Raw genomic sequence first — 21908 nt, forward strand, 5'->3', positions numbered from 1 at the left:
TTGGAGCAAGCTATTTAAATGATGTCCAAGTCACTACAGGACTATCCCAAACCCTTAAGGTCTCGAAAGAGATTCACATCTAGTTTCAGTGCTTTAACTAGTCTGGAAAATACAGACCCACATTTCAAAGATCAAAGAGAAACACCCAGCCCCAGCCCACAAGTAAGGATTTCAAGTCAACGGTCCAGGCCTTTCTTCCATCTCTGGCGATCAGATGCTCCCAAACGTCTCTGCAAGGTCAAAGCCTTCACCTTGAAAAGATGCAGGCTGTGAGAAAGGGAGGCTTGGGACCAGGAAAAGAGAGCCCAGACTCAGATGCCTGTCCTGGCTGCCATCTGGTACGTAACCGCAGAAGTACCAGGTTCCTTTCCCGGGTGTGGAAAAAGCGCCAAGGGAGAGACATGTGCCGAAATTCCCAAAGCCTTCCCCTTCTGGGTACTCGTGTCCCATGAGCCAGTGCCTCTCCTGGTTTGTGTGCAGCTCATCAGATACCGGAAGGCCACGTAAAACACTCCGCATGGGGAAACCACGCTGCTGATGAGCCCAAGGGAGATTCTGGAAGGTAGGTGCCCCCAAGGGGTAGTTTTCACAGTGTTGCGAAGGGCATCGTAATATTAAAGAAACCGGGAGGATACCAGAAGGACAGCTTTCCTTCTTTCGACACGGGACTTTACGTTGGGACCGATGCATTCTACACATAGACACACCACTTAGAACATAGGGGGCATGGGTTCACGGCACAGGGGTGTTGTGAGGGTTACACCAAATGGCTCTACAATGCCTAGCACAGTATCTGGCACAAAATGAGTAGAAATAATAAATAGTAGTTCCTTTTCTTCTTTCCCCAAGATTAGATCCCAGATAAGGTACAAGGGGCCCTGGAAAAACACAGCATGGCTAGTGAGTCCAAAGGTTTGTCACAAAAGGCAACATATTCACCTATAATCCTCATTGTCTGCCAGAGCTTTTTTGGCCCTTTTCCAGAGACATATAAAAAGGTGACCATGGACTTTTTTCTCCCCTGCCCCCCGCTGCGCCCCCGCCCCGCCCCCTGTGGAAAAACACGTCCTTTCATTGGCACAAGGCAACAGTTCATAGACGTCAATCAGGAAATTCCAAAGGTTCATTGCAGGGACAGTGTGAACGCTGACTACCTCACTCAGCCTTATGCAGGTGTGTGGGGCCACTGATCGACCTGTGACATTTAGAAGTCACCTTTTCATTATGCCCTTAAGTATATATTCCCTCCCCCACACCACGCCTTATTTTGTCCTGGGGTTTAAGCAACTTAAAAAGTTTAATTTCTGAGAGGTACAAAGAAATAAAGCTCTGAGAATGCCTTCCAGGGGGAAAAGCATGGAAGGCAGATTTTTAATGTAAAATTATACAGCGCAACCTATTTTTTTTTTTTTTAAATGAGGGAGTTGGGAGAAGGAAGGAGAGAGCCTTAGAACCCAATTGTTTTGTCTTTCATAACAACATGTCTGAGGGCCCTGGAATCCGAGATTCAGAGTCAGTATTTTCCTGGATTAAGAATTGAATAATTGTTCTTCCTATAAAACTGACATTTCTAAATATAGCTTCTTTCTAAGACGAGTAGAGATGAAACACTCTTTTAAATTCCTGCCCGATGTCTAAGCAGGGCTTGTAATCAATACGCCAGCCTGCATCCCAGGCTCCGGAGGTAAAATTCGTACGAGGTATCATCTCCGTTTTTAACAGGCGTAAGGGAGAGGCTGGCCCTAGGAGGAAAAAAAGTCTCGACGGGGTTGGGAGGGGGACGAGGTTATAACTCAAAGTGAGATGGCATCACGTGGGACCAGGAGTGGGGCCTTCATCCCTGGGCCTGCCCCTGGGGGCTGTCCGACCGCAGGCGTGGCCACTCCTGACCCTGGGAGCCCCTGACAGAGGTGCCTCCTTGCCTCACAGCATGGAGGAGGCTGGCACCAGCACCCAGGACGAAATAACCAACCACAGCTGCTCCTCAGCCAGGTCGCCTCTTATGCGAGTCATCGAAGGCCATGGGCACTGCAGAGGGGAGACACCCCGCAGGCCCGGGGGTGGCCACTGCCGGTTCTGAGGGCTGACCTCGTCTTCTCATCTCTAGACTTCATACCTTCTCTGCCCTTAAATAGACCACATCACCGCTCTGTGCCCCAGCTGGGTCTAGGAGGCATCGCCGAGGTAAGAGCCTCCTTCAGGGTTCTCCGCCAGCAACAAGCACGCATTCGATTAGGACAGCAGTACTCCACGATCCTGCGTCTCCGCCAACCCAAAGAAAGCCCGCATACACTGCTGAACTTTTACAACTCGACAGCTCGGAGCACACAAGGCCCGTGTAATCCAGCTGTAAATCTTGCTGACAGCCCGCCCCACCCACTGGCCGCTGGGCAGCTGGGTGTGGAGCTGCAGCTGGCACTAGGCCATTCCATCCGGCCCTCTCTTCTAAATGCTCTCAGTCCATTTCTCATCCTTCTACCTCCGCCCGCCAGGCCATTTCCCGCCCTCTCTCCCTGCCCCCTCCTTCCTTCTCCCTGAGCCTCAGAGATCACAGCCAGCAGAAGCTTCTAGATTATTCTTTTCATTGTATCTGAGATACTCGGCTTCAGATACGCAGGGGGGGGGGGGGGGGGAAAGGCAAAATATTTTTTGCTTTCGACCCTTTCAGAAAGGCATAAAAAAAAAAAATAACGTACAAACACAAATCACTTGACGATTTTACGATTGAAACCAACGAATGGGAAGCAGACAGCTCTGCGTGTTGCTAACATCACCCAGCACTTCTTGCCAACCCGCTCAGCCACCCCGGGCCTTAGATCTATTTCTAGCTGCACCAAACGTGTCTGCGATAAAATCACTCTTTACTTCAAAGAGGTCTCCGGTATTGACATCGGAAGACAGAACTCCAGGTGAAAAGTCCGAGTTTCCCGGGAACCGGTTTCCGGTTTCACAAAACACTCACCCACCAGGTTCCCAATAAATACTGGGCGCTGTGCACACGTGTGTCACGTCAACATGTTAAACGTGACTGTCAGCAAAATGACACGAGCAGGTTTCGTCTTCGGGCAGAAGGTGGCGATTTTCAGGGAAGTCACTCCCTGGGACACCAGGTGGAGGAGTGACATGGAAGACGGGGAGCGTTGGCCTCCTAAGAACAAGAATCCCGGGCCAGGTCATCGGCAGAGCAGTGAACACGGTCCTCAATGGACACGTTTGAGGTGGGGCTTCGGGCTCGGCAGTTCGCTTACGGTTGAGAAAAACTATTTTAGTCACTTGGCCAAAACCATACACAGGGAGGGAACTTAAAACCCTGGGGCGACTCGACTCTCCCGGCATTTTCCTGCTTGAAGCAGGATAAAAAGCCTTACATGTTGGCTGCGTCTCTATTTATGTAACAACCACAGCTGCTCCCCAGAATAGCTGCTGCTGGCTGGAAGGAGGAAGGGCTTTTGCTGCTAACGTGTGAGTCCATTTTCTATTGCTCTTGACTGAGTTTTCTTCCTTTCCCTTTTGTGCCCTGGGTCTACAAGGAGACGAGAGACCTCACCATTAGAGCTCATGGTGCCCTCGGCCACAGGCAACGTAGACGGATTTTAAAGCCAAGGCTCCTCCTCTCAGGAAGAGCAAATTTAGATTCTGATTCTATTCTGTGGCAGGCGATCGCTCGATTCCCAGAACATACGAACTACCCACCTTCGGAGGGAGGCCGATGGCGAGGCCCTTCCCACTCACAACCCCCAAAGAGAGACACAGGCAGACAGACAGCGCCCCTTCGTGTTTCTGTGGGACAAACTTGAACTGGACTGCGGGCGTAGCATTGAATATAGGGTGCCCTCCCCAGAAAGTAGCAAAGACAACCCTCGTCGAAGCTATCAAATGCGTTAAAAAAATACAAAAGTTATTTTTCTCCTTTGGATGGCTATTTACTTGTGACAACATTTGTTAAAAATATTACTTCTGTCTTTGGGAAGAGATCATTCTCTTCATAGAATATGGAAAAATAAACTCTACCAAACCACAGTTCACATCGCCCACGATGGCCTGGGGCCTCAGCGTTCGCAGCGCCAGACCTCCTCCGAGGGTCCAGGCGCTACGTTTTCAGGGAGGGAACCCTTTCTCACTGTCCTATCCGGGGCTGCAAGGCGGGGGGGAAAGTGACCAGGCTCCGGGGTCACTGAAGGGAGAGAAATAGGAAGAAGGATGGTTTCTCTGCTAATAAAATGGAGGTGACAGGGTGGCTTTGGGCCCTCCTAAAAAGTCGTGGGGTGTCCCCTCATCTCTTCTGACCACTTGCTACCCAGCTAATGCGTGGTCGCTTATCCACGGGAGGGGCAGGGAGCCATCAGGCCAAGACTCGGTGCCACTGCAAAGGAGGGCCCCTCTTCCGCACCCAGGAGCATCGCAGAACACTGAACTGGATGAATGGGAGAAGACAAGGATACATAAAAACAGTAAAATGTTTATTTTCTTAGAAAAAAAAGTGGGGGAGAGGGATTTGAAATGATTGCGATCACACGTCCGTCTGCCTCTGAGCAAAGCCAATGTCGCGAGCTTACGGCTTGATTGAGATACCCCAGTAAATGAAACAGCCTGCTGCGGGCTCCTGGGTGGCGCCCGGGAGTCAGCTCACAGCATGCTTTCGATCGATCATAAGCGCTTCTCTGCCGCTTCTTAGCAGAGAACCCAGGCTTGCCATAGCAACCATCCCATCTCCAAAGCGCAACATCGCCCGCCCGTGAGAAGCAAGGCTCTGGACCACTTTGGGACAGACAGGGAGGAAGGACAGAGGGGAGGAGACGCTTAGAAGCGGGACCGCTCTAGAACAGAAGTCTGATAAGCCGAGTTCACCACTACCTCATCTTATAGAAAACAGGCTGGAGAGCCTCTGTGAGACCGACAGTATCTTTAAGGTGAAATCGCAGAATTTTGCTGCACACCTGGACACGAGAGAAGTGAAAAGTTGCAACAGGTTTTAACTAGCAGCAACAAAGAAGGTTCAATGACAGGTTTTTTTTTGTTTGTTTTTAGCAATATTCCTTCGCGAGTTCGTTAGGAAACACTGTAATTGAATGGGGCATACGATATGGAACCGAATCTTCTTTTGCTACAGTGCTGTTCCGTGAAGAGGACCGACCTTTGCAAAGATTTCGGCTGGGGTGTCACCTATTTACACAGTAGTAGCTCCTGGTTCGAGGGTCAGGTCGGTGCTATGTGATATCCTCTTCTTCCGAACAGTAATCTCGACCCTGGAGCGGAAAGGAAAAGAGTGACGTGTGAGTGAGAAACTCCAAGCAGAGCCTGACACAGTCACTGCTCGCCCATCCATTTTCTGTCGGCACCTGTCTCCTTGCACCAAACCCCAGAGTTCATCAGCTATCACCGGGCAACCGGATAGATCCGTAATAACGACCTGTTTAGAAACTGTATATACCGATTTATAAACTGCAGAGACCTCAAAGCATGGAAATATATTTTTTTAAAATATATTTTATTGATATTTTACAGAGAGGAAGGGAGAAGGATAGAGAGTTAGAAACATCGATGAGAGAGAAACATCGATCAGCTGCCTCTTGCACACCTCCCACTGGGGATGTGCCCGCAACCCAGGTACATGCCCTTGACCGGAATCGAACCCGGGACCCTTCAGTCCGCAGGCCGATGCTATATCCACTGAGCCAAACCGGTTTCGGCAAAGCATGGAAATCTTAACAAGCCCCAAACAGGCCCTTACTTTTTATATTGGTAAGAACTCATACTACCACACAGGCCTCAGCCTTTCACCGAGAGAGTAGCGCAAGGATGCTCCATTCAGGAGGCCAACTTCTCATGAACAAGAGACATGGAAATGGACAACGAACAAATCGCTTTCCGCTGGGGCCAGGGCAGCTCACATTTGATAGCTGCGTCTCTGTGCCCGGAATTTACAATTTTACAGAAGGGGATGGAGTAATCCAGGGATGTCTTAGTTTTAATCCATTCTAAATTAAAACAGGGTTTAAAAAACAACAACAAGGACTCAGTGACTATAACACAGCTGAAGACTATGTTTGGTATGTGTGGGATGCCCCAGAAAGACAAAAATGCCTTTGATTCATTCGCTTACAAGAAGGCTTGCGGACTCTATGCAATTGCGACACGTGAACATATTTCATCTTCTTTCCAGCGGGACGTAAACTCTACGAAGGCGCCCTGAGGACTGGGGTTTAAGCTCCACATCTGACCTGGCTGGGTTGCCTTGGTTGAAGCCCACGGCTTCCTGGTCTGTAACCCATCCATCACAGGATCAGAACACCTGCCCCCATCACAATGTCGCAGACGAGGGCTTTGTAAAAGTCACCATTAATACTGGTTGCATCCTTTGTCCTTTTTCTTTTAAAATACATGCTATATGTTTCATTTTTTTTTGGGGGGGGGAGGGGGAATATTCCTTCAAAACCAGAATTTTTTAAATAACTAGAACTTATTCATAAAAGCATCTCAAACTTAAAGACTATAATAATTTTGAATAAAACTATCAAGTGTATTACATTTTCCTTCGTCACACTATCTGTATATTGGGGGTATTTCCCGTTCTCCTAATACTTAACTGTCGTCGCGGTCAATTATTGGACCATCTGGCTGAAGGGGGATCCGAGCTTGGACTTACTAGCTCTGGGATCTCAATGAAGTTACCGCTCTGGGACTCAGTTTCCCCACCTGTACAATGAAGCTAACAACAGTCCCTACTTCACAGGGTTGCTGGAGATTAAATGAGTTAACAGTCGTAACGTGATCCCACAGTGCCTGGCATTCATTAGTGTGTTTTAGTTTCCTCCACCACCTGATTGCCAACTCTCCCCCTGCCACTTGCGGAGTGCCTGACCCCAGTGTGGTCACCAGGCGGGTTTTACTTGCTGCATGAAAACGCCTCCTGGGCAGAGAAGCTGGGCAACACAGTAACGGCTTCCCTGGGACACCTCCCAAGCAAATGGGGACCCATCAGGAGACACGCTCCGGGCCACATGGTGAAGGGTGAGAAAGGAGACCGCATGGACCCTGACGGTGGGGAGTTCCTTCCCCAGGGTGGGAAACAGGACACATCCGGACACAGCAACGCTACGCCAGAAGCCCACCTACCGGGGGTCTCTCCTCATAGGCCCAGCAGCAGACCTGCACGTGGACACGGGGCGCTCAGCGGGAGGGGAAAGGCAGGGCTCATGGAGTTTTCAAAGGAAAGGACAGAGGACCTATTTCCGTGTATACTGGGACCCACACGCTGTTGTGCGACATCAGCAAATTACGGGGCGTTGGGTTTCCTGGGGATCATCTCTGCCTCGGAGGGTCATGATCAGGATTAAGTGGAAAAAATACAGTGCCTGGCAGGTAGTCAATATATATGAGCTGCTGGTGTTATTATGACTATTAAACCGCGTGCTTGTTCAGTCCCCTGGCAGAGGAATAGGGACCTCCTTCCTGCGACTGACAGGTGAGGACTGTGGTCCTCAACTGTGACCTGACAGGTGTCAGGAACTCCTTCCTCCCACCAAACAGCCTTGCACCCACGACAGGCCACCAGTACATGCTCTCGAATAAAACTTCTATGGCAGACACCTAAGTCCCTTCCCTTCTTCTATCTAACTCAGGCCTCACATCCAAGTAAAGGCCCCGCTGGCCAGGATGGGGTTCAGAGGGCCCCTCACCCACAAGGAAGACTTGGCCCAATGACAGACAGAAAGACAACACTCAGGTGAACTGGTGTACTCATTGATAAAGCAGCGTCTCCAACTCCATAAATGGGTTATGAAGTAGAAGGTGCATTTCAGACCCTCCACGTGGACTGTGACCATAAACAAGTGCCTCCTGTGGAGGAACAAATCTATAGAAATGTCTGTGTAAACTCAAGACCGCAACTAGCATTTCCCAAGCATCGGCTCCTCTGGAATTACCACAGTTACTGCGAGAAGGAGAAGGAAAACGGCGTTGGTTGCTCTGCAGACGTCATTTCATTGGTATTCACACCAACCCTGGCCAACCCTGCAAGGCGGGAGAGGTGCCTTGTGACTTGTGGGCAAACCTCAGACCAGCCCAAGAGCCCAGGGTAATCCTTGCCCGCCCCCCGCCACCCCCCAACTGTAGTAAGTTGGTAACAAAATTCAAATCAGTTTCATTTTTGTTATTATCACCTGTCAGCAGCTCTGAGAACCAAATATTTTATAAACAGAAAACTTGAAAATCACAAACATCAAGAACATGAGCTCCCAGATGGCCGGCGTCGCTTTAAGAAATGGGAGCCGGAGAGAGCTGCGACGTGAGTGGCCTCATCTTGGCATCACCTGGGGCCCCCCCTGCACACCAGCCCTACCTGGCAGGACAGGGAGCTTGCTTCTGTGACGTGACTTCAAGTCGCATTTACATTTTTAAAGAGCTGTGCTAAAAAAGAGCACCTTAAAGCCTTCAGCTGTCAGCAGGCAGGAAGTGGGAGTAGCTGGGTGTGGGAGACACACAGCACCCTCTGAGCCGGAGCTCGCCCGTTCCCCTAAAAGGGACTACAAACTAGAAGTCTTTGTCAAGGGGCTCTGGGCAGCTGGAATCAGCGACTGTTGCACACAATTCCACCCTTGTTCGAAGGCCCCACTGAGAGCAAGGTCCCTCCCAGGGCCCCGCAAGCTGGAGGACCGGAAATGCCCGACGATGCTGACAAGGAAGGGTTGTTGGAAGAACCACATGGGCATTTTGGTGCAGACACACACACACACACACACACACACACACACACACACACACAATCACAGCTTTTGCTTACTGAAATTTCCCTGACCGTGCCCTTCCTCTGCAGGGAACACCCTCTATCCTCTTCCGCTGTTTGCATTACTTTCTTGGAAACGTACAGAAGTTTATGTCAACTCAGAACATACATTTCCAAGGTGCGAGGGTAAACAATTCTGTCTGTTGAAATGTCTAGGCTAAGAATTAGAGATTTTAAGGACTAGCAAAGGAAAGGACATTATCCTACTTTCAAATTCTGCAAGCTTTTTATTTATTTATTATTTTTAAAAATATTTTATTGATTTTTTACAGAAAGGAAGGGAGAGGGATAGAGAGTTAGAAACATCAATGAGAGAGAAACATGGATCAGTTGCCTCCTGCACACCCGCCTCTGGGGATATGCCCGCAACCAAAGTACATGCCCTTGACCGGAATCGAACCTGGGACCCCTCAGTCCACAGGCTGACGCTCTATCCACTGAGCCAAACCAGTTAGGGCGAAATTCTGCAAGCTTTTTAAAAAATCTTTATTGCTGAAAGTATTACATGGGTCCTCTCTTTTCCCCCCATTGATCCATTTTAGCCTGCCCCACCCCCTGCCCCAGGCCTTCACCACACTATTGTCTGTGTCCATGGGCTATGCTTATATGCATACAAGTTCTAAAATTCTGCAAGTTTAAAGAGGAACGCTGGATGAGTGACTTCAAATGAAGAAACTGTTCCTGCAAAGTGCCTACAGTACCTTTCCTCCTCAAGTTTAAGTACACAAGCAGTCTGGCCTGACTGTTCAGTTTCAGGTGCAATTTTATCACGTTAGTCTTCAGTATATTTTTGTAGACGAGGATGCATTGGGCCTAATACATACACCTCAGGCATATAACAATCCACTGTGAGCTGCATACTTTCCCAATGGAGTGGATGAGAGCTAGGTCAAAATTACTGAGAGCAAGCACTGAGCCTCAGTGTCTCCATCTTTAAAATGGGAACAGTAAGACCTAACATGTAGCAGTGATGTGAGAATTAGAAGTAAAATACATAAGGTGTTTAGCAAAGCATGGCACATAGTAGGTACTTAGTAAATTACAGCTCTTACGATGATATTGAAAAATGAGATCAATAGATCCAACAGTTCATAAACTACTTAGGTGAGAAATTCGGCCAATAGCTAGATCAATGAGTTACATTCAGGTCCTAGTCAAGCCGTGTACCTCAGGGCCTGGATGCCTGTCCTTCTTTCTCCCTGGCTGGCTCCTGCTGTCCCCAGCCCTCATGCATCCATTACTTCTCCTTCTAAATCTCTGCTCAAATGTCACCTCATTGTCTTCCCTGAACATCCTATACTCAATAACACTTCTTACTCTGCTTCATTTTTATTTATATTACTTATCATTACCTGACATTATTAGTATATTAATTAATTCCTTAATTGGCTGTCTTTCCCCTAGAATAGAAGTAACGAGTGGGCAGGAACTGTTTTACACTCTGTTGCACCCTCAGGATTTAGACTAGTGTCGGCAGCCTGTCAGATGCTTGACGAATACTTGTTGAATAAATGAAAGTTTGAAAAAACACCTAGAGAGTGCTGCAATCTTGGAGGCTTTCCTCTCTGACCTCTCATTTAACGTAGGGCTGGCCTCCGTTTACCACTGCACAGACAGGGAACCCTCTCTTCCCGGCTGGAGCACGTCAGATACTTTTCCAAGCCGCCTGTGAAACCGATCAACAGCGGAGCCCAAACCCTGCTTGTGCCCACAGAACGGCTTCGTCTGGGCCTCTGGAACCAGAGGTTAGGTCTTCCCCGATCAGCAGCATCCCTTGGTCCATCATCTGCAAACAACGTGGTCTCCATCTAGGTCTCCCTCCTTTGCATGTGCAATATTTTGTTTTACAATAGTTTGTGTGTTTTTTTAAATGGACCCACCAAAAAATTACCAGGACAGAAGAAAACATCCATGAAATACAGCCTAAGATATTGTGAAAGTTAAGTACTGACAAGGGGAATCACCAGTAACAACAGATTCCAAAAGAATCAAAGTGCTAAGTCTTAGCAATAATAGAACAGAATGTCAAACTGAACTTCTGTCAAAGCTCTGGAGAGAGACAACGCTTCAAGGGACCAGAAAAGATCACCAGGTAGAAGGAAAGAAGAGCACGTCTGATCACAGGAGCCTGAAACTCTGCATGTTGAAAAAGAATGCCAGGAAATACAAAGTAACCTCATCATGGGAAGAATACCGACAGCTTACATGTGTGCATGGTGAAAGCTACGTGGGACGCTCACACCAATAAAAGAATGAACAGGGAGAGGATCTCAAAAGGGCACAGAGTGGAAACTCATTCAGAGCAAAATAAAACCAGTAAACACACCAACAGAAAAGCGGTCTGCTTTAGTAATAACAAATATAAATTAAAATAACGCTATTACTTAAAAATAGCCGCACCCACAATGAAATGTGACTCTCCTATACTGCTGGCCTCAGTGTAAAATGGTCTATGGCTGCCTTGAAAAGTAATTGGGTAATAGGTATTGTGAGTCATAAAAATGTGCACACCTTTCATTATAGAAACCAGTATGCAAAGATAAACTCCCAAACACATATTTAAAAAATATATATATATATATATGCATTGGTTCCCTGGGCTGGAGGTGGGAAAGGAAATTGACTGCAAGTGAGCAGAAGGGATCTTATGGAGGTGATGGGAATTTTTTAACTGGAGTGTGGCGATGGTTGTGCAATTTGGTAAATTTACTAAAATTCATTGACTTCTCCATGTCAAATGAGTAAATTTTATGGTATGTAAATTACAGCTCCATAAAGTTGTTTGAAGTATGTGTAACAATATTTTCATTGCAGCATTTTGATGAAGCATGAAAAAAATCAATCGAATATCCACTCCCCTCCCCTCCACCAATAAAAAAAGCTTCTCCTGTTTGCCAAGCAAACACCACCAACAGGACCTCTCCCCACGTGTCCCGAACAGGAGGTCCTTGTTGGGCACCACTGTTTTCACACCCATTGTTCTCTTCTCTCACACTCCCAGCCTACTGCATCTTTAGGATCTCATCAGAACATCATCGCTGCAAGTGACATTTCCCCCAACTGTTCAAGGGGCTGGTCTCTTCCTCTCCCACCACCACGTTCTATAGTAATGTCAGCCAACATGTCTTTTTGGTACCTAATGGAATCCTTGTGTGGCCCCTATCACAATGGTTATGCATAGGCGGGTGTCTGGAGGGAGGCAGTGCTGTGTGTGTGTGTGTGTGTGTGTGTGTGTGTGTGTGTAGGGACGGAGGCAGTGCTGTGTGTGTGTGTGTGTGTAGGGACGGAGGCAGTGCTGTGTGTGTGTGTGTGTGTGTGTGCGTGTGTGTGTGTGTGTAGGGACGGAGGCAGTGGTGTGTGTGTGTGTGTGTGTGTGTGTGTGTAGGGATGGAGGTAGAGGCTATTGAATGACATGATACAGAGGAGGTGTCCTGGGACTCTCATAAGTGAAGCAAATTGTCAACATTTTGCAGGTCTTGGTGGAAAAAGCAGCCCTCTTTAGCAATTCATCAGATACAGAGTATGTCTTTAGCAGAAGTATCAGCAGAGACGGGGGCACAGACTGGGTCTGAGGATGGCCTGGAACTTAGGAGAGGCACATCAGCGGCAGGGGGAGCAACAGTGGATAACAGAAGGCCACGGTCCGTTATTCACCTTTTTTATGTATATAAGTAGCACCTGTGTAGACCACATTTGGAACGACATCTAGTTTACTTTCCACAATACTCAGTCAGGCATCCTAAACTATGTCTTTTGCTGTTGTCACCAAGCTCTGCATTGAAGAACCTCACCCTGAGCCCTGGCCAGCTGGCTCAGTTGGTTAGAGCATCGTCCTGATATGCCAAGGCTGCCGGTTCGATCCCCAGTCAGGACTCATACAAGAACCAACCAATGAATGAATGCATAAAGAAGTGGAACAACAAGTTGATGTCTCTTCTCCACAATTTAAACAATAGAACCTCACAGGTACTAGGAACAGAAACTAAATATTCCAGTCAAGGTTTTCATGTCTGGTGAAGGCAAACATGCATTTTTGTAATGAAGGCTCATTAGAAAAGTTGGCTCAAACGAGCCTTATTTCTGTCTGGAAGGGTGAGTTATACTTGCCACAAAGCAGGCTCTTATGCTCTGACTGACTGACCGACGGAAGAAGTTATCCTCCTCTCCTTTATCTCTCGGGATGATGCTGGGGGCACCTGTTAGTTTCTGGCCTGTGTAGTATTTCAGTTCTCCTACCTATGATCTGCTTCCTTCCATAATTCGTCTTCCTCCTCGCTCTTCCTAACTGTGGGCTTCCTGAACCTCCGTTTCTTGACTCAGTTATGCCTCCTGCAGCGCTTTCTACCCTGCACTGTGCGACTGACCGGCTTTCCCAGCACCAAAGAGGATCTTGAGTAATGAAACCCAAATGCCTCATCTGGATTTTGGTGCAGAAATTTAACAGGTCATCTTCCGTCTCCGCCCCCCTAACACTCCTCCCCTGCAACCTTTCCCTCCAGGGATCACCAGCCAGAGACAACCTCCGATGCAAGTTTCTATGAGCATCTGGCCATGAGGCTCTGTCCCTGAAGCAGGAATACAGGGCGGGAGAGCCGCATTCCACCCCTTGGGCAGTGGGAACAATGAGCTGGAATCCAGAACAAACATGATCAGAAGGAGGCGGGAAGGCTGGGAAAGTAGAATGAAAGCCCCCTGCCCCCTGTGAAGGGCCGCTCTTCCATCCTCCTCCGGTGGGACCGTGGCCGGGGCTGGACTCACAGAGCCTCTCCAGACAGGGTGTGCTTCAACAGCATTTTCACTTATGGTCCAACAGCATTTACAACAAAGGCCGAAGAAAAGCCAAAGTCATGAGCTGCGCTGTGAGAGTCTCCTCCCCCGACTTAGTTCATTAGAAAAATCAATCGAGGCATTAATGGCCGTCTCTGTTTCTAACAGGCTTTATTCTAATTAGACTCACGTGTTATTATTTCAGTTTGGACAAAGGTCTGGGTTTGTAATGAGCAGGAGGAGTGCGACAGCCGACAGCCTTTGACAGCTCCTTGGACCATATAAGGGAAGGGTCCCCAGGGTACCGACAGCAGCGACAACAATTCCAGTATATTGGGCTTTTCATTTCCAAGAGAGAATGAGTATTAACGAAACGGCTTTAATCCCCTCCCCGCGTGAAGTGTTTAATAAACCCAAATCCTCATTCTGCGGACAAAAGGGAGGCTATTTTAGAAGCCTTATGGCACACAGTTCTCCAGCTTTCTCGGACGATGGCATTCAGGTGATCTCAAAGATGCTGTTCCCCAGGAGGAAGGGAACAGGAGTGAGGATAAGAGGAGCAGGGATAAAGCAGGTGGGTGCCCCTGTCTCTGGGCCATCCTCAACTGATGTTCCTGAGCAGGCGTGGGCCGCTTTCTTTGTCAAGGGCCAAACAGTAAACACATTAGGCCTTGCATTCCGTATGGTTCCTGCTGCAACTCAACTCCAGCGATGTAAGCGTGAAGGCTGCCACAGATAAAAGCAAAAAAAAAAAGAGCGTGGCTATGTTCCAATAAAACTTTGTGGACACTGAATTTGGAAGTTCACATATTTTTTCATGTCAGAAAATATGATTCTGCTTCTTGTTTCCCCCACAGGTAAAAAGCACTCTTGTCTGGTGGCTGGCTTTGGCCCCCCGGCTGCCGCAGAGACTAGCACTACCGTCAAACAGCAGCGTTCTACAAAATGGCATTTTATAAAATGGTTCTTATTATACACAAGAAAACCATCAATCAAAATTAAATTTAAAAAATTTCCTACAGCCCCATCTTCCTAAAAAAGAGAGTGTTCAAGTTCCCTTTAAATCTCTGTTCATATATATGTCATTTTAATATCACTTCAATCTATTGACACATTTAACATTATCTTATAAAAATGTTCCGTGTTGTAACTGATTCCTTATACAGTAAACCCTGGATGTTTTTGGACCTGGATTTAAGGGACTCCAGGCTTAGCCCTGGCCCATGTCAGATTAAACGACACCCCCTTGCTGAACTAGATTTATCGGGTGATCACGTAAGTAAGTTATATAATGTCTAATCGCTGGGCTGTACGCCCGAAACTAATATAATATTGTATGTCAACTGTAATTGAAAAATTAAAAATTAAAAAATGTATTCAACAGTGGGAACACTTGTTTTTAACTCATCATTCTCTCTACACCCCGATGCAAAAGGAAAAGTGGAAACTGAATTGCAGATGGGAACAATGAATTTCACTTTTGAGTAAAAAGAGGTAGAATTTCAATTATGGAAACACACCAGAAAGGAATTAGGTCATTTTAATGCCGTGTCAGATGTGTATATGTTGTTTAAAAGACAAATTACAATTCGGATTTCAGTTTTTACAGACTACCCCTGACTACTAAGCAGATCTTTTTGTTGCCAGGAAGCTAGCAGAGGAAAAAATCCAAATAAATTGAGAATGGAAAGATCTTCACCAAAATAGTGGGGACGGATCATTTCTTTTTATGCTTCTCTTTACTAAAACAAAACGTATGGGCAAGTTGAACAGCTTTTGAACCAATATGTGAAACTTGGTAAATTTTCCATCTAAAAAGTCATGCATAAGCCAAAATTTCACTAAAAATAAAAATATTATATTCCTAAAATGAGGTTTTTGCACAGTCAGGGAGTGATATATAGACTAAACTGCCACTTAAATTCATTATCCATTTCTATTTTCACACTGGTGATATTTGCTTGTCTTTTAGTGTGCATTAGATTATACACTTATTCTTATTATACAATTATTCTGCTGCTGAAATACTGATGAATTTGAGACCTCTTCATTATCTTCTGTTGAGTGATAGAGCTCACAGCTGAGACATTCATGGACAAATGCTCAGATAAAAGGACCACAAAAAGTAAACAAAGAAATAAAAATTAAAACTGAAAAAATTTCAAAGGTAAAATTGGCCTGGGATGCCTTTTTATAGCAATGACATGTTCTGAATTTAAGATTTTACTCTTCTTCTGAATAAAGCTTTCAAATGATAACACTCCGATTTTATAGTTAAAATTCACCTTTCTGTAGTGATGACCTTAAATTCTCCAAGGATGCAAGCCTGTAATTACTAACCATAGACCATGCTTCATTCAGCTGCTTAGCATATGCTACTCGGAGATCGTAAGTATGGGTCCAATTTCCATATGGATCCACCTTGCATCTCACTGTCGATGTAAAATCCACATATCCCTAGAGCAGCAACTTGGAGACTCTGCTTTGGAGCCACAGAGAAGTGGACTCCACATGTTATTACCATGATTATTATCACTGCAAAACGGGGTAAGTTACTCAAGCATTCTGAGCCTCAGTTTCCTTGCCTGTAAAACGCAGATAATACATGTCTCATAGTCATTACCCTGAGGTGGCTATTGATTGCAATGTGCACACGATGTAAGAACTTAAGAGCAGTGTCAGGCAGGTACCTTCCTGCTTGCAGTCTGAGGTCAGAGCAGGGCATCAGGGGCAGACAACACACAGTGATCAGAACACTGTCCCTAGACAACGCGTCGCTACCTGGCGTTGCCCGCTTTAATTAATGTTCGGGGAAGCCCAGGATCCTGGGAAGCTTCCTTAAACACGAAACATTCTCATGGTCACATTTTCTTGGTGTAGGGGGAACTTTTGTTTTAACTCTCTACCCAGCCCCTTACAAGAATAACTTTGTGATATAGGAACCAGAAGATTGTTACCCTCACTCAAGAGGCAATTAGTCTTGAAACATGTACTTTGACTCCTTACCTTTTCGATTTTTTCGTCCAGCATTCTGAAGAATTCTTGTTGGCTCTCAGAGATGTGCATGCTGAAAAACAAACAGCGCATATTTCAATGTTTTCTTAAACCTCCTCCCTCAAGAAAAATGCTGAGTCCCTAAACTGGGAGGTGGACATTTCTTTATTGTAGACTTTTCCACAGACATACTCTGAAGTTATAGTAAGAATAAGTGTTATTACAGTAATCCTACAAACGCATTTCCTAAGAGTCTATCAGTGCCTGGGATTTAAGAAATACAATTTCCTGTCGATGTACATGTTATTTATAGTGGTGTTACTGGGAGGTATGTGCCAAATTTTTCTTCAGATGCATATTTGTGATTTAAAAAAGGATAGGCAAGCAGCACATGGCATATTTCCACCCTGTGTATAACCCTAGTTATTATATGGAAATGTGTATTTTGCAAAGCATCAGCATGATATTCAGCTGTCTAGATGTGGGCTGGCAGCAAATGAGCTGAGAACTTGACATTGGCCCTGAACTCCTTCTGCATTGGCGACAGTGAATGCGCCTCTCAGAGACAGAAATTCCACTGGAATAAAGGAGAAAGTCAGGAGGCAGGTTTGGGTAGAACTTGCCCTGTGTGTTTGCTTGTCTTATCCCATTTAACAGCAAACCTCGTGAGATGAATGTGGTAACATGGGTAAGTAGAGCGGAGATCACCAATGGGAAGGGCAATATATATGATATTAATTGACCACATGATCTCTATTAAAATGCAGGTGATTCATGACCTCACAGAGGCAGCCCAGATGTTAGCAGGGGTGAGGCACAGACCTCTGATTCCTCATCTAGAAAACCTTCCAGAACTCATGTTCTATGACTGTTGCTAAGTTGCATTTACTCCTTTATTGAACTATCGCAGCATGAAAACAAGGATGTGTGGTTACTCAACATATGCACATCAGATGGACAAAAGGGAACTCTTCAATAAAGTCCACTCTCCAAATGGGTCTGCCCTCCTGTGAGCAAGAGTGTCTGGGTTCCATTAAGAAAAAAACAAACACAGCAAACCTCACAGACACAGACAACAGTATGGTGATCACCAGAGGGAAAGGGGAGGAGGGGGGAGGAGAAGAGGGGATAATGGTGATGGAAGGAGACTTGACGTGGGGTGGTAAAAACACAATGCAATCCACAGACGATGTTTTATAGAATTGTACACCTAAAACCAATATTATTTCATTAACCAATGTCACCCCAATAAGTTCAATAAAAAAGAATGCCCACGCTCAAGGGTCCATATCAGGAACTTGGGACCAAGGGTGATGGTGACGACCCCAAGGTGGGAAAGCGAAAACTAAAACCTCAGTGGTTTCCGTTTTGTGTGGTTTTACTACATGTTTTGCAATCATTAAAACACGCACAACAAAAACCAGGTATCCCTTGGTTAAAACACATTGGATGAAAGCTACCCAACCCTGAATTAACTAGACAAGGCAGTGAATTTCCAACCCCACCTGGACCCGGAACTAAATATTAACCTTACTTTGGGTAGAGGGCCAAGACAGGAAGTAAACTTCCACTTTCCCACTCGCCCTTTGAGAAACAATTCTAACCAAAGCCTTCCATCGGGCGCGTCTCTAGGATCACAACCTTGACACAGAAACGCTGCCTGAGGTTCCCTCGTCTAAGAGCGGTCCAGCATCACGGCCTGCCTCTGCCTCATTCAAACACCTACGAGGAAGAGTCACCCACCAGGCTCATTCACTATCTTGCCCCTTGAAAGACAGTGTGTGGACTGTGTTAGAGTGTGTTAGTAGGGCGACTTAGTTATCGTCCACTCCTGACGCTCTACACAAGCTCTTTCAGACAAACTCCGTTGTCCCCGGAAACGACAGACACTGCCACAAGGCACAAAGGCCCACACGCGGTCCCTGTCACCTGTGCATCCTCTTGGGTAGGATGTCCCTGAAAGCATGAGGCTTGCTTGGCTCTTTTCCACGGGATCGTTTCAGAGAGAAGTCCTGAAACCCTCCAACAAGGGCAGAGACAGGATCTGTACTCTGACGACATAAATCAGCCCATAGCGACCGACTGCTGCTTAGATAAATGTGAACGAACTCTTCTCCTATGGAAACCCCGTCAACACAGTGGCATTAATACGTTTTTTCGTTCAAAAGTTTACACTGCACTGTGAGAAACACTCCCTAGGTAACAAGATTCCTGGGTGCTTTCTGATGCACAATTTGAGGATCGTGAGTGGGGAGTCAGGAGGGGGAAAAAGCAATTGGTTTTCTACGTTTCCTCCAGGTACTGGAAAGGAATAACTGAATTATGATTTAGTTTAAAAAGTATAAATACTTGATGCTAAATTAGATCTAAAAATCTTTTACAAAGCCTGTATGGTAGTGCCTGATTTAACTAATGAAGCTTAACAATTTTAGTAGTCCCTGCTTCTCTCCAATAACGACAACTCCAACTGGGAAAACCCAGTGCCACATGGAGGACGAGGTGTGGCCCCTGTTGACCTTGGCAGTGCTCTTGGGAGTTAACCCTGTGCTAGCATAGGCTGTTCTTTCTGGACTTCTCAGCTCCGCGAGACTAGAGATGATAACATGATGGAATCTTATTGACAAGTAAGCGAATGAACAGAATGAAGTGGGCAAGCCTGGCTGGCGTGGCTCAGTGGTTGAGCACCAGCCTATGAACCAGGAGGTCATGGTTCGATTCCCAGTCAGGGTGCATGCCCAGGTTGTGGGCTCGAACCCCAGTGTGGGGCCTCCAGGAGTCAGCCGATCAATGATTCTCTCTCACCATTGATGTTTCTCTCTCTCTCTCCCTTCCTCTCTGAAATCAATAAAAATATATAAGGTGAGCAAAATGAGCTTTTGAGCTGAAAGACACGGGGCTTTCATGTTCAATGACTGAAAGAAAAGTTTCCAAATAATAAAAACTTAAGCCAGAAAAGTTTGAGGAGGCAAGGCCCCAATTCCCTAATACGTCACCTGCAAAAATGAAATTCAGTTACTCAGTGGGTTCCCGGCAGATCTTGGCCTGAACATGGTTATTTCTTCATGGCCATCATTATTATTTTTCAATTGGACCTCAGGGAAGTGGGGTTAATCCTAGTCCTCACATCACGACACACCCTTGCTTGTAGCTCATGCATGGCTCAGGCTCAGTTTTAGTTAATTATTTTGTTTGTTTTTAAAAAATAGTCTAATAAGCACCCATGAAACCAAAATGAAAAACAAAAGCTAGGACCCTGACAACAACCTAGAGCTAACTTACCTCCCACCATGATTTACTTCAGTGTTTTTTTTTTAACTTTACAAAGAGTGCATCACGCTCTATGCAATCTTTTAGAGCTTACTCATTTCTTCTGGCATTACACTGACGAGGTCCATCCAGCCTTGTGCATTCATCTTAATGAATTTAAATATTAACTTCAAATAAACTGATTTAATATTAACCTGAATATTCCACTGTGCGAATAAGGTGGAGTTTATTTTCCCCACTTTCTTGGTAAAGGCCATTTGGGTGGTTTCTCAATATGAAGGCGTTCTTCCCGAGTCACGGGGATAAGCACTAGGCGAACGTGATTTCATTTGCTCCCCAGCCCTGGGAGACAGGATTGCTCACCCTCCTTTTTCTCTGAGAAAACTGAAGCTCTGAGACACCAGGTCGCTTGCCTGAGATCACAAAGTCGTAAGAATATCTTCCATGAGTTGCATCAAAGGAAGATGTGAGAATTACCTGCCTTTGTTATTAACAAATCTGCCATTGTCTGGTATAAGACTGTCCTTCCATTCATTGGGGAAACAAACAAACAAACAAACGCTCATTATCTTATTTTATACAACTGCATAATAAGTGTGTTTCCTTCATCCTGAGAGTCAGCAAGTAGGATAAGTAAACTCTTCACTTGGGCTCCAGAAGGATTTCTGAGTTGAATTCCATGAACCCAATGCTCTGACTGACAGTTTACAACACACACACACACACACACACACACACACACACACACACACACACACACAAATGCTGCTATGTGGAAAACAGAGGATTTTCTTCATAATTTTAGTATAAACACATGAGCCAGTTTAATCAAGTTCTCTGAGAGCTTCATGCCAGTTTGCAAAACTCGCTGTTTCAGTGTGTCCAAGTTAAATTAGTATTCACTCTACATGAAAAAGAAATTCTCCTTAATCCGGTCTCTGCTTAGAACTCAGCGATAAGGGAAGCATTTAAAAATGAAAAGAGGATGAGGTTCTGTCATCAGATATCTGTCGTTAGTGTAGGTCAAAGTGATCCCAGGGAAGTGAACGAGGGAGGTTGTGAGTATAGCATCACACTCACCTGAGGGCACAAACACCGCCGTGCCGTTATACTGACATTGTAGGGAATAAGTGGATTTTTAAAATGTCTCATGTTCTTTGAAAGTGACAAAATTTAATCCCTGAGCTCATTTTTTAAAAAAAATATATTTTATTGATTTTTTACAGAGAGGAAGGAAGAGGGATAGAGAGTTAGAAACATCGATGAGAGAGAAACATCGATCAGCTGCCTCCTGCACACCTCCTACTGGGGATGTGCCCGCAACCAAGTTACATGCCCTTGACCGGAATCGAACCTGGGACCCTTCAGTCCGCAGGCCGACGCTCTATCCACTGAGCCAAACCGGTTTTGGCATAATCCCTGAGCTCATTTACCGCCCCCTGAAGAGTCCTGATCGCCACATGGCAGTAGCCATGGCTGAAGCAATGCCACAGACACTGACCAGGCTAACGTGATTAGGAACTAGGCTATTTTTGTCTCCATTTCCTGGGAGGAATCAGAGATAACACAATTTATTCTACTTAGGATTTTGATTCGTGGGGCAACTATTACACATATGTAATGGTCACATTTATTTTGGAATGGGGCGGGGCTGTGTGGAATTTATTAATGTCACCCACCCAGACCGCCAGGAGATTTGCTAATATTTAGGGGAGCCCCACAGAAGAGATCTGTAGCCTCTGGGATACCAGAGCATCTTTGAGGAAAAGGGAGTTGGCTTTCATGTCACACACAGTCTGTTTTATCACTAAGGTAGATTCAGTTCTAGAACAACCTAGAAAATGACTCATTATTCTCTTTAACTTTTTAATTGTGAAATACATAACACAGAGTAGAGAAAACCTAGCAGGTTATTTGTCCGCTTTTAAATAATAATAAAGGGACATCCATGGAATCACCACTCAAATTAAGAATTAGAACCTGTGGTCCCACTGTCTTCCATGGAGTCAGAGAGAACCACGATTCTTAATTTAACGCCTTTTCATTTCCTTGTCTATCGTTTTATCATATATACATATATACTACATTTCTTAGT

The 21908-nt window shown here is 45.8% G+C and overlaps 1 protein-coding gene across 1 annotated transcript in view; it reads right to left on the reverse strand.

The window, feature by feature from the left end:
- Positions 1-1413: 1413 nt before the first annotated feature.
- The window catches only part of LOC308237681 (uncharacterized protein C1orf21), a 181421-nt gene continuing 160926 nt past the window's right edge, over positions 1414-21908 (reverse strand). The window contains exons 5-6 of the mRNA XM_080648595.1: positions 16559-16619; positions 1414-5246 (exon numbers count right to left, since the gene is read on the reverse strand). Of these exons, the coding sequence (XP_080504721.1) occupies positions 5208-5246; positions 16559-16619 (100 nt within the window). The 3' untranslated portion in view covers positions 1414-5207. The remainder of the gene's footprint in view (positions 5247-16558; positions 16620-21908) is intronic.

Source organism: Plecotus auritus (assembly GCF_963455305.1).
Source record: "Plecotus auritus genome assembly, chromosome: 12".
NCBI classification, from domain to species: Eukaryota; Metazoa; Chordata; class Mammalia; order Chiroptera; family Vespertilionidae; genus Plecotus; species Plecotus auritus.